A 16,681-nucleotide genomic window follows, 5' to 3' on the forward strand; every position below is an offset into this window, starting at 1 on the left:
TTATTTTGTGTTTCCACTTATAACCGAGAATATATGAACGTGTTTAATTTGTGTCCTTTTTATTTTATCCTTGTTATTATAAGTATAGTACTAAGTTTGAGTATTAATTACCAAGACTACTTCAATTTTAAGTTAGGAATATAGTGTTTACAACTTATGCGTGAGGGGAATATCTTGCACGTGTCCCGAGTAAGCTAATTGTCGCATCACCCCTTGTTTTAAAAGTCGGAGACTCGGAGCAGTTCATATTTGGAAAAAAAATTAGCGGGTGGAGCTTATCAAAAACTCCAGTGATGTACATTTTAGTCGGAATCTTTTCATTAGTTGCGGTCTAGTTTGTAAATTTGAACCTCTTAATAGTCGTGCTAGAGCAAACGATAGTTACATTAGTATGAGAGTGATTTGACTATAGTTGTTATAGTTAGACGACTAGGCCATGATTTTCATAGTGCAAGACCACACTAGTACTTTGAGTGTTACCCAAGATTAGTTCCATGAGTGCTGGACTAGTGTATTAGAGGCAAGGTTGCTAATTCAAATTCACAGTAATCTCAAAAAATACGATATGAAATATCTACCGTTGCAAAAGCCGGACAGTATCTGCCATTTCCTTGAACCCACCCTGAAGCACATGCTTGCTGCAGAATGCGGTGGCAAGCATAATTCTGTAGTGTGACTAACTAGCCGACGGTTGGTATGTTGTGGTTCTTTCCGGACGCTCCTCTCACCTTGGTGCGACGCCATTTTTTTTTTTATGTTTGACCTGTAGACTTACTTCTCATAGGCATGATTTTGTTATCGATATTTGAATAAATCATTGCCATCCTCTTTCTCGAAATCTTATTCCTCAGTATGATAGCACTTATCGTATTTGTCCGATTAAATAAAAATACACATTCATGATAGTTCAAAATATGGAAATAATGGGCCGTTGATTGAATCATACGAGAAAATCAAAGCTGTATATTCTTTGAAAGATAAGAAGACGCATTTAAATATGAGTCAGTCAGGTCGGAATTGTAGGGTTGGTTGCGATAGTGTAGGATGATAGCATTGTTTAATAACTATTTTTACGTTTTGGCATTAGCATTGAAACGTATAATCCCAAACAAGTTTCATTACATAGGTAGAAAGACATATAAGGCCTAAGAACTCGGTATAGTACGAGTTATTATTATTTTTTTTTTTTTAGCATACTTTCGTTGGACATCTTAGGGTTGAAGTGGAATTTCGGAGACGCCCCCCTCTGCATCTTTTCTTTCTTCAACTTCGTCCTAGGACCTAAACACAAACATCACAGCCTCTCTCTCTCTCTCTCTCTCTCTCTCTCTCTCTCTCTCTCAGCATCTTAAATAGTAATTTATTAATCGAGAAATATTTTTCTCTTAGACTCCATCGTGTCTCAGCTGCCTGGCTATGAAGGAGATCTTATCGGCCAAAATTCGTCGTAGCACGCATTGATAAAAGGCAAACTCCGGCGTCGTGTTAAATGGTAGGGTTGTGCTTTGGGAAAGTGCCAGCTGACCAAGGGAAATAATTGTGTAATTACTACAGCACGAGAGATCTATATATGGCAGAGACGAGACACGTTGAGCGAGCCCTTTTTAAGGTGCTTGGAGAGAGAGAGAGAGAGAGAGAGAGAGAGATGAGAGAGAGAGAGAGAGTTGGGAGCGGCACTGTCTATAAAGTATTGGCTAAAATGGATGTTCCACTTGGTGCAGAAGTTTATATTGCCCGGTTTTCCTTGAGGACAAGGAATAGCAGGGGAAGAGTGGAGATTGTCGAAGGATTTTTCCCATTTTTAAAAACTTTTAAGAGAGACGGGATTATTTACCGTGAATCCTACGACGGGATAGCAAGTCACTTCTTTATGCCCAAGTAAGGTTTGGGCTAAGGATTGATAGCTTGCGTGGCGTTGATTTAGATGGTTATGGCAAAATGCAGTCTGCCCTAATCAGTATTTTTTAAACCTTTTTTTTTCACAGTTTTTCGACCAGGTTTATCTGCCCGCTTGTCTTCATCGTTGTCTTTTAAATTAGAGTTGGCCATATGCCAGTACAGACCCTTCCCTTGTTGCGGCCCTAAGTGTGGTAAGGTGTGAAGGGATTAGTTGGCCTTGTGTGGACCTCTGTACTGCCAACAGAGACCTGCTTGTCTGTCTGACTTCCCCTGATTTCATTAATGAAGTTAAAATATGGGGTAAGATCTGAGTCATAATTAAAGGTCAAAGGTCAATAGGAAATTTGCCATCACCAGGAGCAACGTGTTCCGCGGAAAAGTAAATCTTTTTGCTTTTATTTTCTTTTAGTGGTATTCGAAAGAAACAAATCGCAGAGGTTCTTAATCCATCGAGTTCTGTGGACGTTATATAATTTTTGTACGCCTGTTTTAAGTTTTTTTTTTCTGTATGCAGGTGCAGAGCGGAGTCCTAGCCTTTCAAAATTAACATTACTTCTTTACGTAAACGGATTAACTGAGAAGCCATTTACAATTTCAGTATGGTTATAGAATAATCACTCAAAATAATCATGATTTCGAAAAATCTAAGAACAGTTTATAGTGTCATTTGGAGTGTGAATCGGAAATTATGAGTGGAATTCCGTTCTGTAAGAAGTTTTGTACAATGGTGTTATTTTTTTTGTGTGACCTTATTAGGTTGGGACATGAAAATTGTTGAACATTACCTCGGCTTCTGTTTTTATAAATAGACTTATAGAAGAGAAATTATATAGAAATAGGCTTATAACAGCGAAATTATGGAAATTAAATATTTATTCAGCCTGAGGTACAATGGTTTAATATGTCACTAGCTTTAGACATTCACTATAAGTGAAGAACTTATACGAGAAGAGGTTTTAGAAGTTCATGTAGTACGAAATTGCGTAGAAATTGATTTAAAAGAGGTGATTAACCTCTATTTTCATTTTTTTATTACGCGTTGCTAACACTTGAACGCGATGCTAACACTGGATGGATGACATTCTTTAATTTTATCATTAACAATAAGTATTTTGTAGGTACTGTTTATATTTGTTCGTTGCTTTATTCTTGGTTTTCGTTTTTCTGTAAGCGTTGGTCTTCATTACTGTGAATTCGCTGAAGTGTTAAGTATAAAAAGAATTTGCTTGGCACTGAAGGTCTTAAAAAATATTGTTGTTTTGAGAAGGCTGTTGAAAATCGAGTCTTTTGAGAACTGAAGGACTAGTACCCTTTACCCCCTTAGAGTTGTCTTGTTGCTTTGCTTACTTCGATAGGTTATCTACCTGACTTAATTCCTTAGTAGTTTCATTTGTTTATTTTCCGATACAATTGATTCAGAATTATTCTGTCTTGTTTGTTATACTTTGCGCAGTTCAAAGAACTCTTGTATAAGAACTCGGAAGTAGCCTGGGTAACAATATGACCGTCGTGCCGAGCCTTTCTTCATCTTGGCAGCGGACAGTACTGTCTTGGGAGTGAGAGGTGAAAAGGAACTGGCATAAAAACAGTGATAGCATCCGCACACAGGCACCACCTATGTATTTTTCTTAGGAATATGTGTCGATATTCGAGAAAATAATTTACAAATTAAATTTCGTGACCTCCCAAAGGCTGTAGCTCATAATTTGAATTAATAATAGAACAGAATTTAAATAAAGAAGGTAGGGGGAGGAATTATTGGGGGTGAAGAAAGGGGGATGTGGGTGTACCTGGCACCGACTCAGTGGCACTCAGAGCTGCTGGTAAAGAGGAGTTGGCGACGAGTTGTGGTAGCGGGGTGTGGTGGCGGTGGTGTTCGAGTGTGGCGCGCTTTGGCACCTTTGGAGGAACAGCACAACAACTACTTGACCAGTCCTCCCTCCATCAGGTTGCTTCATTTCTAGTCTGTTGCCTTCCATTACAAAGGTGCTGCAAGACGAATTAGGATTTCGACACGAAAGCCAAACTGCGAATAACGAAAAACATGTCGTCTATGTAAACTGACGCTATCGACTGGAGTGCAGAGTGAAATCTTCGATGCTGAATTAGGAGCAACATTATCCCGTAATTGGATTTTTTCTTTTTATTTAGTGGCTGTTTTATTGCAAGGCTGTTAAACAAGAAAGGAAAATAATGTTAATGGGTATAATCTTGTGCCATTTAACCAAAATTTTAGGGATGAATGATCAGTACGCACGAAGAGTTGCGTTTACCGTAATTGTTTTCGCCAAGATATGGTCATATGATGCAAGTTTGCAGTTTATCTGTCGCTAACTGCAGTTTAAATTTAACCTCAAACTTCTCCTTATTTTACGTACTTGTGCCCTGACTTGAATCCGTAGAAGTACACATACTGAAGCCTTGTAATTGAATCCTGTCCGCCACGATGGAATGCTCTACTCCATTATTCGTCACTGTGTTTTTGATCTATGTGGTGAGCGTGTTAGCCACTCTGTACAATATGTACATGTTCATTCTGGACGAAGACTAGTCAGGAATGGCATTGGCGACCTTCATTTTTGGGATATTTTCTTGACCAAGATTTCATCAGGGAAGTGACATAAAAAAAAAAATATTACAATTGTTGAAAACCGCCGAAAGAGTTTGTTGCTTCCTTTGTAAACATGGCCGGTTTCCAGGAATATCTGAGACCAGTTTTGGTCGTTATGAGCACCCTGGAAACATCTATGCTAAATGTTGGTGCCATTTTGTGGTACCAGACAAAAGTCAGCATTAGTGGCCTTTTCTCTGGACTGCAGTCTCGAGCTACCGATGCGTACGAGGGTGTGCGTCGTCGTGCTAGTACTGTGTATGAGGACATCCAGGTCAGGGCTGGTGATAAGTACCAGGTCGTCCAGAGTAGAACCTCTGAAACCTGCCAACGTTGGCTCAACCGAGTCAATCTTGTTTATATCGAGTGTCAGTTGCGACTTAATCTCGCCGTCCATCACAGTCAGTTGCAGCTGAGCCTCTTGCGTAAGGACTTAAAGAACCTCCTTCACCGCAAGTTTCACAGTTATGTAGGTGTTCACTTGAAATATGCCCAACTGAAGGTCGTCTCAATGCATAGGTGGACCAGAATAAAGGTGACGAGGATCAAGAAAGCTGCCGCCGAATCTGCCAAAGTGACCCTCGAACGCATGAGCTTGAAAGCTCGAGAGTACGAAGATATTTTCGACGAGAAACTCAGCAAGCTTAGTCGCTCTTCTTCGGCCAAGGATAGCCGCCGTTTGCTTCAGGATTCGCGGGTATTTGCCTTTATAAGTTGGTATTTACCTCGCTCACTCTTAAGATTCCATTCAAATGGGATCTTGCTTTGTGTTTAGATTTTCCTTCCTTCGTGGTTGTTTTATTTTCTTCTCTTATTCCATTGTTCGCATGATTCCTCTTAGTTGCACCCCCCCCCCCCCCCCCTCTTTAATCCGCTGCCTGTACGTACCTTCCTTTGTTCATGATCGTCTAAATCCGGCACCCCACTCCTAACCTTGGTTAATGTAAGTCTTTCGTATGAGTACTTTATTCAGCACCGTTTGTTTATCTCGTAAAAAACAATTGTTTTAACACTTAGCATGTTTTGCGCGGATTACACCATTCCGTACCATACATTTTAGTAAGGGCTTACTCTGTTAGATAGGTAAAATTTCAAGATATCAATCCTTAATTTGTCTTTACAAGATGGTGTCACCATTGTTGGATCGATGCGAAGTCTCTCTCTCTCTCTCTCTCTCTCTCTCTCTCTCTCTCTCTCTCTCTCTCTCTCTCTCTCTCTCTGTATGTGTGTGGGTGCGCGCGCCAAAATGCGTTTATGTTTACAAGTTGCAGTAGAATCCAAAACCAGTTATTAGAATTCCGTCGATAATTGAATTGTACGAAGCAATAAACGCAATTTTTTTTTTTTTTTTTTTTGGCTCGGTAATTTTTTGGATAGTATTTACGTTTTCGGCCATTTTCCATGAATGAGCATAGGCTAATTTGCTTGTACTCTTTCTAGAAGGTTATTACCCAATTCTAACAGAATTCGGGGGAAAATTACTTTTTGTTTAGGCCAATGTCACTAAGGCAGTAACCCTCCGCTCTTCAGGTCTTGTTCAATTGGAATTGTTGACATAGTTCAGATTTTTGCGCTTGTCATGTCGGGAAAAAATGCTGTTTACGATTACTGAAAATTTCAAGATTTAGTGGTGTTTCTAAAATCTTTACTCTGGAAAATGGCTTTTTATGGTCAGTAGTTATGTGAATGCGAGCTTTCGTTTTTGCTTATGCTTGCACGATTCATAGTTTTTTTTTTTTTTTCCTTCATGATTAACTGTTCACATCAGTATCTGGCAAGAAATGCCCTAAATTCGCTTCTCTTTGTAATTTTACAAGTATGAAAATTAAATGATTTCGTAGAAAGTCGTGGCTTACATGTGGTCTTTGTCTTTAGAAGGAATTCTATATCTTAATGAAGTAGTATGACTTTGTCGGGTATTTATTTATTAATACCAAATATTAATTTGGTCCTTTCTGAATTTGTCATTGCATTAAGAAATTTAAAGTCATCGAGCTTGCATCTTTGTTCAAAGAGAATTTAGAGTTATTCATTGTTGACAATCGTTTTAATCAAACACTTCATCGTCATTGTATGACTTCGATGAAGTGGGAATTTTCGTAGTCTATTAAAACTTGCAGAAAAATTTAGTTGTCCGCGTAAATGATCAAGTTAACAGTATGGTGCTCTAAAGTCTAAGCCGAAATCCCTTCTTTATTATCCTGTATAAACATATGGTCGATGCGTTTGTTTGTGTTTGTGCCAAGATCGTGATGTCTGGTGAGAGTATATTTTTCTTTTCCCTATCTCTCGCAGGGAAAAAATAAATCTGGCGGTTTGCCAGTCTGTGATCTACTTTTAAAAATTGTACCTGTGGGCTGCAGTTGACGCTTGGTGTGTTTATGCGAGGAATATTGTCTGTATTTCGTTAAATGTTATTGTGTATGTACATTAATTGCATTGTAGAGTGTTATTGTCTCTTATACAACTTGTCCTGAATAGGCATTTCGAAAGCGAGGACAGACATGAATAACTTCCCATCGTGATGAATGACTTTCACATGAAAGGTTCCGTTTGTGAAATGTTTGATATAGCTACATACGCATTTGAAAAACATTACTGTGAGTAGCTTGAGTAGTACTGTAACAACTAATATTTATCCTGAGAGCTGAGCAGAAAGACTGAAACAGTGCCAAAGCCGGCTGCTGTTGCTATTACGCAGGAAAGGAACTGCTTTTGATCTCATAAGATTAAATTGATTGCTCTCTGGTTAACACATTTCTAACCTTCCAGCTACCTGTAATGACAAAATGGATGTAGTGTTTATATTCCTGTAGGTATACTATTAAAGTAGGTCTTCGTGGCCTCTTCCCTTGGCTTGACTAATTGCGCCTTGAACCGCATTTTTCAGAGAAAGTTTTGTAACTATTCTCTTGGAAATCAAATATTTTACGTATGTACCTTTTGCATGTCCTGTCATTAATGCTCTGTTTATTTCTTTAACTGCCTCTTATCCTTTTTTATATTTAAATTATTTTATACTTCATACTTAGATCCTAAGTGACTGATTTGGATTTTAGTTTTTTTTTATAGTATCAGATTGCTCTAGTAGCCTTGTTATATTAATCATGTGAAATCGTAGCTATATCCTGTTCTATAATAAAGAGATGTAATAAAGAATCATTTTTTAAATGTTCCAAGGAGATAAGATCTGTGCGCTTTTTTTATATATAAAAGTACGGCTGGTGAAGCCACTGTAGTAATTTTTATTGTCCATTACCTGCCATTATTTTATTTTCCCCGTTGCATTGCTCCCCTTTCCTCGTCCAAAACAAAAGCCCATAATCCCTCCCCGAAAGAGAGTGAAGACAGACAAAGAAAAAGGAGATAGTGATTGTGATAGCAGCAGAAGTAGCAGTAGCAGAAGCAGGAGTGTGTCCGTCATCAGTAAAAGCAGTCTGGAGGAGCGGAAGAATCAGTGACTACTTGAGGATTCGGGGAAAGAGTATTCAAGTTGTCTGTTGCAGAAGACATCGGTGATGGTTTGATCTCGACCTCTATTATTTTGAATTGAGTTTGCAATCCTGTGTTCGTTTTGTCCACCTTGTGTTATTAACATGTATACGTTTTACACTGTTTCGATTTTTCTTATTTAATCTTTTTTTTGTTGTTTGCCTTTGTAGGTTAATTATAGTTTTCTATCGTTATACCACATTCAGCGTGAAACAGCAACTGAATCAAGCTCATGACGTCTTTACCGTGAAATGCATCTCCTGTCATCTTTCGACTTGCATCGAAATGCTAAACATCGAAATGCTAAATTTTTTATTTACATTTATTTACATGCGAATGGATCAAGGGGTTAGGAACGTGAGAGAAAAAGGGATATGATAAAAAGAAAGTGGGAGAAGAATAGGAAGAACTTCAGGGAGAATAAATTCTACACCGATGTAAATACAGAGAGAAAAGTTGATGCGCACATCGATCTCAGAATAAAAGATCTAGATGGAATCGGTATTTCTTGAAGAATGTGGAAGAGACTCGGTAATGGAAAGTGTTGATTGTAACGTTGAGAATGCTTTTGGAAGACGTAGTAGAACGCATGAGGAGGGCAATTAAGAGGCTGAAAAGTGGGAATTGATGGGATTGCAAGTGAGATGCTGCACTGGCTAAGGAGTGAAATTTTTGAAATAATGAAAGAATCTTAAGTAATGGGTGAGAAGACTAGTTGTTCCATTGTATTAGGCTAAAGGAGATCGAGGAGACAAAGAATTATAGATGCAACTTTGCTTGGTATACAAAGGAGGATGTACAGTAGAATTTTTGTTGGGATGGTAAGGCAGATGAGAGAGAGTAGGATGGAGGAAGAACAGTTCGGTTTTAAACATGGAAGGGGGCGGGACGATGAAGTGTTTGGTCGGAAACACTTACGTGAGAAGTTCAAAAGGGAAAAATTATATTTGGTAATTATGGACGTAGAGAAAGCTTGTGATGAGCCTTAGTTTTTGTAATGAAAGGAAAGTATGAAAAGGCAGAGAAAGAGCAAAGGTGCAAAGTTGTGGGATAAGATGAAGGGTTGCGAATGGGGTGTGGATGATGAAGTACACACACTCTCTCTCTCTCTCTCTCTCTCTCTCTCTCTCTCTCTCTCTCTCTCTCTCTCTCTCTCTCTCTGAAATCCCGTTGCTCACTATTATCACAATGAATACTGCTGACAGAACTGTCATTGGCTATATAAAAGTGCGTATGTTGATGCCATCGTAATGTACTCGCAGCCAGATTAGAATTGAGATTTTCTATGGATTGTAGTACGACAGACATACAAACACACGTGGACAAACATTGTAGGACACGTTTTTAAGAGAACTTAAACGACTGAGAAGAAATGTTTAGATGTTGTAGACTAAAAGAAATGTGAAGTCATCTTGTTTTTTTTTTCCTAGCGATTTACGTCATCGTCTTTTCTCTGCACCCAAGTCATTTACCTTAAGGTGGAACCCATTCACATCAGGATGTCGTGATGAACACCATGGCTTAACTCCACGTTATAAGTAACGGCGAGAATAGAATGTTTACCTCGGGAGGATAACATGTGCATAAATTATACTGTTTATAACTTCTGTAAATATGTTTACAACGCCCGACTAACACGTTTGTATTTTATATGTATAATATAATATATATATATATATATATATATATATATATATTGTGTGTATGTGTATATATAGATGTTTGTGCGCGCGCGCAAATGAACCCCGTTGTGAAAGATCGCTGGGTACTACTAACACACGTATCTTATATATATATATATGGTGCTGGCAACCAGGGACAACCCTACCTTGTTTAAAGAAACCAAACCGGAAGAAAAGATAGGGGTAGAGATGTACTAAGTTCAAGGGAGCCGAAAAAAAAACGAAAAAGTTGAAGGTTAGAGCTTCCCATCATAAAACTACTCGGTAATATCTTATTTTTCGTTTTGACTAATGCAGAATTTGTTCAGTTTTACCGTAGGGTGTATAAAATAGCTTAGCTCACCTTTTTCCATTTATGTGGTCGTGCTATTGATACAATCGTTCCATCTTGAAATAGGGCCATATTGAGGTTTGTTGAAAAAAACGTAAGGTATCATGATCCTAAATGGGTAGGATGAATTCTATGGGAGACAAGCTTGCATGGATACAGATAACTGAATAACGAAAAATAATATTGATTGTGTTACTTCAGTGTTACTTTTAGAATAATCAACGTTGGCGTACATAACTTTGCGTTTTGGAATTTTTAGAACCTCGTCATATGATGTCAAGTTCCCTATGGCTTGTTGCCAGGTACTTGTACTTGGCTGTCAGCGGCCACATGTCAGTCGGTTGTTTAGAGCTGAATATTGGGCGATGGCATTTGTTTTGATGTTTACTTTATTATTTGAAGGTTGCCTGTCTTCTTTCCATTTTTAGTTGGGAAAAATATTCTTGTAGGTTTAGCTTCATTACCAAGTTTGTGAGCGTTATAGGGCTGTATTATTTATTATTCGTGAATTGATGAGTTTGAGGATAATAAGAATTACAGAAATGAAAATAATTGTTCTTCCACTAATTTGGCCATAGGGGTATTAGAATTCATTAAGTTAACAGCGTATAACCAAATGAATGTTTCGGTATAGGTAGCTCATGCATTTCACGCACTTGCTTTACTTTGTGGTGGGTATTCTTAAGCAAACCGAAGTGAGTCAACGACCGGTATTAGCTCCTGTATAATTTGGCTTATACGAGTATGTTGAGTGAGACTAAATGAATCCTTTGGTTTTCAGTGTTTATATTTCCTTGCCAAAATGGATGTAAATGTTTGGAATACTGGGCCGTTTAAGAATTGGCAGATGGAAAGCTCTCTCAAATTCTAGTCTGCTTACTAACATCATCATCCTCTGGCAGATTTGGAAAGAATCTCTTTTTAGATATTAATGGGCATTCCGAGTTTATCTTCAGGTATTTTAGACTCCAAAAGAAGCTGTGTTTGTTAGTGGTGAATAGTCGTACCCCAGCGCGTGTTCGTTTCGTCATTTTCCTGTTTATTTTTTTAGGCCCACCAGTCGACCCGCATTCTCTCCATCTAGCGACCCTTGAATGATTAGATCTACGGTGTTCTAACGTTTTAGGATGGGCTTTTAAAATCGCCTTGAAGATGCCTTAAGTTTTACACAAAATACTCTTCTTGAGGAAATCTCTCTCTCTTTCGTTACGCTCACTTTTTTTATTATTAAATGTTGTTATTTTCCGGCAATTCTTTTTAACGTCATTCTTGACATGCATTCAATTTCTTGTACAGTATGCGTGTGACAGATCTTTCAGTGGACCGTCTCAGCATAATCGGGAAGGAAGTCGCAGTACATTAGACATTTTCAATTGCCCAGCCAGTGTGGCCAATTTTTCTTGTCATGATTTGGTATGCAGACAATAACAAGAGTTTTCGACCTTTGTAATGAGATTCAAATTTGAAAGGAATGACATTGTTAAATTCCCTGTGCATAGTGATATTTTAATCAGCCTAAACAAAACTTCAACTTTCCTTTCATTACTTGATGTTGAAAAGAAAGCTGTAAATATTATATAAAAAAATTATTTATATTTATAGACTCCACGCTCTCAAATGAACTGTTGTGATACAATTCTTCATTTCCTAATCAGAGTTTGGGCATTGATTTTGTCTTTGGTATAATTTGTAACGTGGCGACGGAAACTTTGTCTCAAGGTTACGTACAGACAATTGTCGGTGACATAAACTTAAATTTCTCGGTAGATTAAGAGTTACTAATATTCAAACTTTAATTATATGAAAAACACAAATCTGAAAGTTCTTTACAATAGTTGCAGCCGTCAAGCGGAATTATGCAAGAAGAACAGGGCCCATTTTTTATAGTAATAAATTGCGTTCGATTTGTTATATACTGAGGCTAAGTCGAAACTGTTCTTCACATCAAGTACCTTTTTATAAGCTGACAGAAATAGCTTTGTAAACACTGGTTATCTTTCACTGTTAAACATGTATAAGTGATATGAACTGTTTCTCAGTGGGTAAAGGTAAGTCATGATTAATTTAATTACCAAAGTTATACACAAAAATTCTTTCCCGAGTGGTTTCTTTTTGAAGTTATGGTATTTTGTAATGGGGGGGGGGGGGGGGGCGAGGACGGGAGAGCACTTATGATTATTGTCATCCTATTAAAAAGGCAAAGCACGAAAGAAGAGCAAAACTATGGTAGTATAATTTTTTCCGATATCAGTTGAATCGGGCAGATGTCAGTTTTTTTTTTTTTTTTTTTTTTTTTTTTTTTTTTCGTGCTTCTGATCGCATTTTCAAGGGTTACTTTCTTCCTTACAATTCCTTAGTTTTCGGTGTAAGTACATGTAATACATGTTATAGTGCAGAAATGCCATAGTTTATTTTTCTTTACCGCTTGTCGAAGCGGTATTTTAAAATCTCTATTTAACTGGGGATTTCATAGTGTTGTAGAGGGTTACCGGTGTAGTGAGGTAAGACGGATATTATATAGATATATATATATATATATATATATATATATATATATATATATATATATATTATATATATATATATATATTATTTACGTGAATTGGTGTGGAGTTAATGTGTGTATGTTATTTAATGGAGTTTAATATATATATATATATATATATATTATATATATAATATATATATATATATATATCGGCTACAATGTCTTTAATCATTCTAATTCGCATCTTTTACTCGGAATTATAATATTTTTCATATATGCTTAACCGAAAGGGGATTTTTTCTCGATATAATTTACCTGTTTTACTTGGGCGCGAACGCAGGTTACAAGTATTAAATCCAGGAACCGTCAGTGGAAGCGTACCACCCAACGCTTTCCACTGGACGGTCTTGGATTTATAATGTAACCTGCGTTCGCGCCCAAGTTACAGGTAAATCTATTATCGAGAAAAAATTCCCCTTCGGTTAAGCATTATATTGAAAATATATTAATTCGCGAGGTAGAGCGATTTAGATATTAAAGGACATTGGTAGCTGCACGATATTAATGTATAATGGAATCCCAAAAACGGTAATGTGATAATGAACTTATGTATATATATATATATTTAATATATTATAATATATATATTTATATTTATATATGGTTTTTTTTTTTTTTAAAAATGGTATACTACACGTTAAAGTTTTGCAAATTTATTCCTAAATGTAGATGTCTGATCAGTCTTGCTAAATATGGATTTTGTTATTTGTTGTTTATCTAGAACTGCTGTTATATGCAGAATTTTAACACTGCTTATGAACAGATTAATTTAAGTTCTTGTATGTTTACAAAGTATTCGTTTTTATACTTTGTATTTGTTGCAATGAATTTTCTTCAACGCTCATGCCATTTTTTACTAACGCTTGTAAGATAGCACTCAAATAGCCTAATTACCTATTTCGCAGCTCTTTAATGCTTTAAGAAATTATAGGAAATAAGTTTAAGTCTTAAGTTTATATCTATAGTAGACGATTTTTATATATACTGCGTAAGGGAGAAGACATCAAAATATTGTTTTCAGTTGAATATGATAAAAAAATACAAAATTGTATTGTGTGCAGTGCTCAGTGAATGAAAGTTTACTGTATTTTGGAAATAGAGCAGTTTGTGAGTTAAAGTTAAGAGAAAAACGGTGACAGGTGAACCACCACCCGCAAAACGTATTCCCATTGTTTTTCTTTGTTACTGACAATATTCCATTTTCTTTGATAGGTTGTAGCAAGATCTTCGTCTACGTCGTCTGCTCATTCGACGTCAGCCAATGAGGACCCTAAACCCACTGAAGAGGCGGAGCCCTGCAGAGATGATGACGGGTGAGTGCTAAGGTTTTATTTGGAATTAAATTATTGTAAACCCAAGTCGTTTGGGTGCATCCTTTTCCTTCATTAAGGAAAAAAAAAAAAAAAAAAAAAAAAAAAAAAAAAAAGCCCTCGCTTTCTCTCGCCATGCCTTTCTCTTGTTTTTGTATTAAATACAAGACAGAAGACTTGAATGACAATTTGTATGTGAGGCTGGTACAGTTACATATCAATCTGAGTTTAGTTTTGTCGTTTGTGTTCATTATTGGAGAATAAAACTCAGGGGAAAAATTGGTTAAGTAAAAATAACGATAATTTAGAACAAACACTGTCGAATAATGAGAGTAAATTCTTGAAACGGCCGATTGTCATAAAATTTTTCGAAGTATTGAGTTTCTAATTGTTATATTTCTGAAAGTAGTAAAGTTCAAAAGTTTTAATCTTTTATACTTGATGTCTACTTTTATATTTGCATCTGTAGAATGTGCGTTACCGTTACTTTTTTGTGCTTGAATGGGCTTCTGGGTTGTAATAACGGCTCAAGTGGGTGGAATGTTTTCCACTCATAATAACGATTTGTGCTGCTTGGCGTGATTAGGCGAATTCAGACATGGGCGGTTGATACTAAAAGTGGAAGAGGTGATGTCATGACATCTGTTGACAGGTGACTTGATGTCACTGTCCCATTAAACAGATTCCGTATGTTAGATCTCGCTTGTGGGACTTTTAGAATCTTCAGCTTCTTTGTTTCAGGGCTGTAGATTACTGGCATTTGTTGTTATTTTTTTAATAGGGGTTTTTGTTATCGAAGTGGGTATGGGTTGCAATTACTTTACTTTTCTAATAATGGAAATCAGAACATTGTGGATTACATTTTCTTAGGAAAAAAAAAAAAAGAGAATTGGGGGGGGGGTTGTGGGCGTGGAGAACTTCAGATTGCGATTCACTCCTGTGATTTAATATTACGAAAATTTAATGTTTCCCTTGCATCACTTTCTCGTCTGGATTGCTAGGGTACCTACTTACCCCTAGAGCTCTCTCTCTCTCTCTCTCTCGTCTCTCTATATATATATATTATATATATATATATAGATATATATATAATATATATATATTTGGCACATTCTTATCTTCATTCTCCTCATTGTGTGTGGAATTAATTTCTTGTTTTTTATGATGAGAAGTTCTGATGTAAGTTTCAAAAATTTCTCTCAGCCCGTGACTAGTTATAATTATCTGTACTTTGGAATGTAAGCATGTGTTCAGAATGTTTGACATTTTGTTGTAAAGGTTGTTGTATGTAAATTCCCTAATGGCAGAATGTTCGTTTTTACTGGTTTCCGATTTTACAGACTGAAGCGAAGTTAAGCGAGAAACTGTTTGATTTAATTAGTTTGCTGATTAAACATATAAATCTTTAGTATTGTTTATGCACTCGAGTATTTATGTAATCATACAGTAGCTTTCTTGAGAAGTAGATAACACGCTCATGGATACGAATGATTTGCCCTTTCTTATCCAAATACTTTTCATTTATAATATCAGAAATTTGGACATTATTACCTGAAGGTCAGTCATCAAAGGAAGTGCTCTGATGGTGTATTTTATACATATTTTCTTGATTTTGAAGTACAAATGAATGGGAATAGTAGCCATTTTGGTATTCGATAAGTTTTTTTTAGTTATAACTGGTTTCGTTGGTAGTTTAGCCATGGGTTCTTTAAAGATGTACATGATGGGTCATAAGTTTATTATTTTATAGGAGTATCATAGCACTTATAAATTGTAAGACATGGACCTACTTGAAATTATGTTTTCTGTGTCAGAAGAGGAATGTCGTCGGTTTATAGGAGCATACAGCTTCTGTTTGTAGAGTAATGTTAATCGCATTATGACACGAATCTCCTGTCAATTTACTGTAAGTTGTGGGATATATGAGAAATTCAGTCTTTATGCGTAAAGTTGAACGTCTCTTGCGGTTAAATGGTTAAATTGCTGGTCAGGCATTGAACGTATGTTGATGGCTATGACATCTGTGGTCACAGCCAAATTGTTAATGGGGTCGTGTATTCAGGATAGTTTTGAAAGGCTGGGGATGCTGTCAAGTAAAGGATCCCATGAAATATGCAGTATATACAAGTACATGGTCATGATCCACTACCTGTCATAGTGACTTGATTCATGCCGTTGCTTTATGCCATAGGACGGCGAGTCCTCTTTCGATGGACGTTGCCCCACAATACAGTGTATAGGAAGCGTTGTGATGTAAACGGATGTTTTAAAACTATGCCGGTTATTGCTTAGAGTTAGGGCCAGTGACACTTTCACTTTTTAGAGTGGCCTGTTGTTTTAGGTCCTTTTATATTTAAAAAAAGAATACGCAAACAGCCACTTACGCAATAATGTGAATTTCCGTCGTACACGGTTAATGTATTTTGAACAACTGTGACATGAAATACGAAGAAAATAAGATTCTTTACGAGAAAAGGTTCCTTTTGTCCTAGTGGGTGGGTCCGGTGTTGGTTCCCGTTGCTTTTGGAAGGTGAGAGGGAGGAGTCCCTGGATTGTTAAGAAATTGGTTTCTTACCCGTGCTGAATACTGGGTTATCATAGGCTGTGAATATTTATATAAATGTTTAGGATCTGTGTTTGTATAGGGACGTCATAATATGCTAGCTTCTGCTGAGATAGAAATAACTCCCATTATTAGTTATTCATTCTTTTCATGTAACAGTCAGTATAATTTGTTTTCCTTCAGCATTTCCAGTATTATTCGTTATCTGTAGGTGAGAATTTTGGGTTCCATGGTGGGAGTGTCAT

The 16,681-nt window shown here is 36.8% G+C and overlaps 1 protein-coding gene across 8 annotated transcripts in view; it reads left to right on the top strand.

Moving 5' to 3' along the window:
- The window catches only part of LOC135223602 (mucin-2-like), a 1,092,597-nt gene that overhangs the window by 977,418 nt on the left and 98,498 nt on the right, over positions 1-16,681 (top strand). For all 8 annotated transcript variants that reach the window (XM_064262169.1, XM_064262171.1, XM_064262170.1 and 5 more), the window contains one exon: positions 13,776-13,876. In XM_064262169.1, coding sequence (XP_064118239.1) covers positions 13,776-13,876 — 101 coding nt within the window. The remainder of the gene's footprint in view (positions 1-13,775; positions 13,877-16,681) is intronic.

Source organism: Macrobrachium nipponense, chromosome 10 (genome assembly GCF_015104395.2).
Source record: "Macrobrachium nipponense isolate FS-2020 chromosome 10, ASM1510439v2, whole genome shotgun sequence".
NCBI classification, from domain to species: domain Eukaryota; kingdom Metazoa; phylum Arthropoda; class Malacostraca; order Decapoda; family Palaemonidae; genus Macrobrachium; species Macrobrachium nipponense.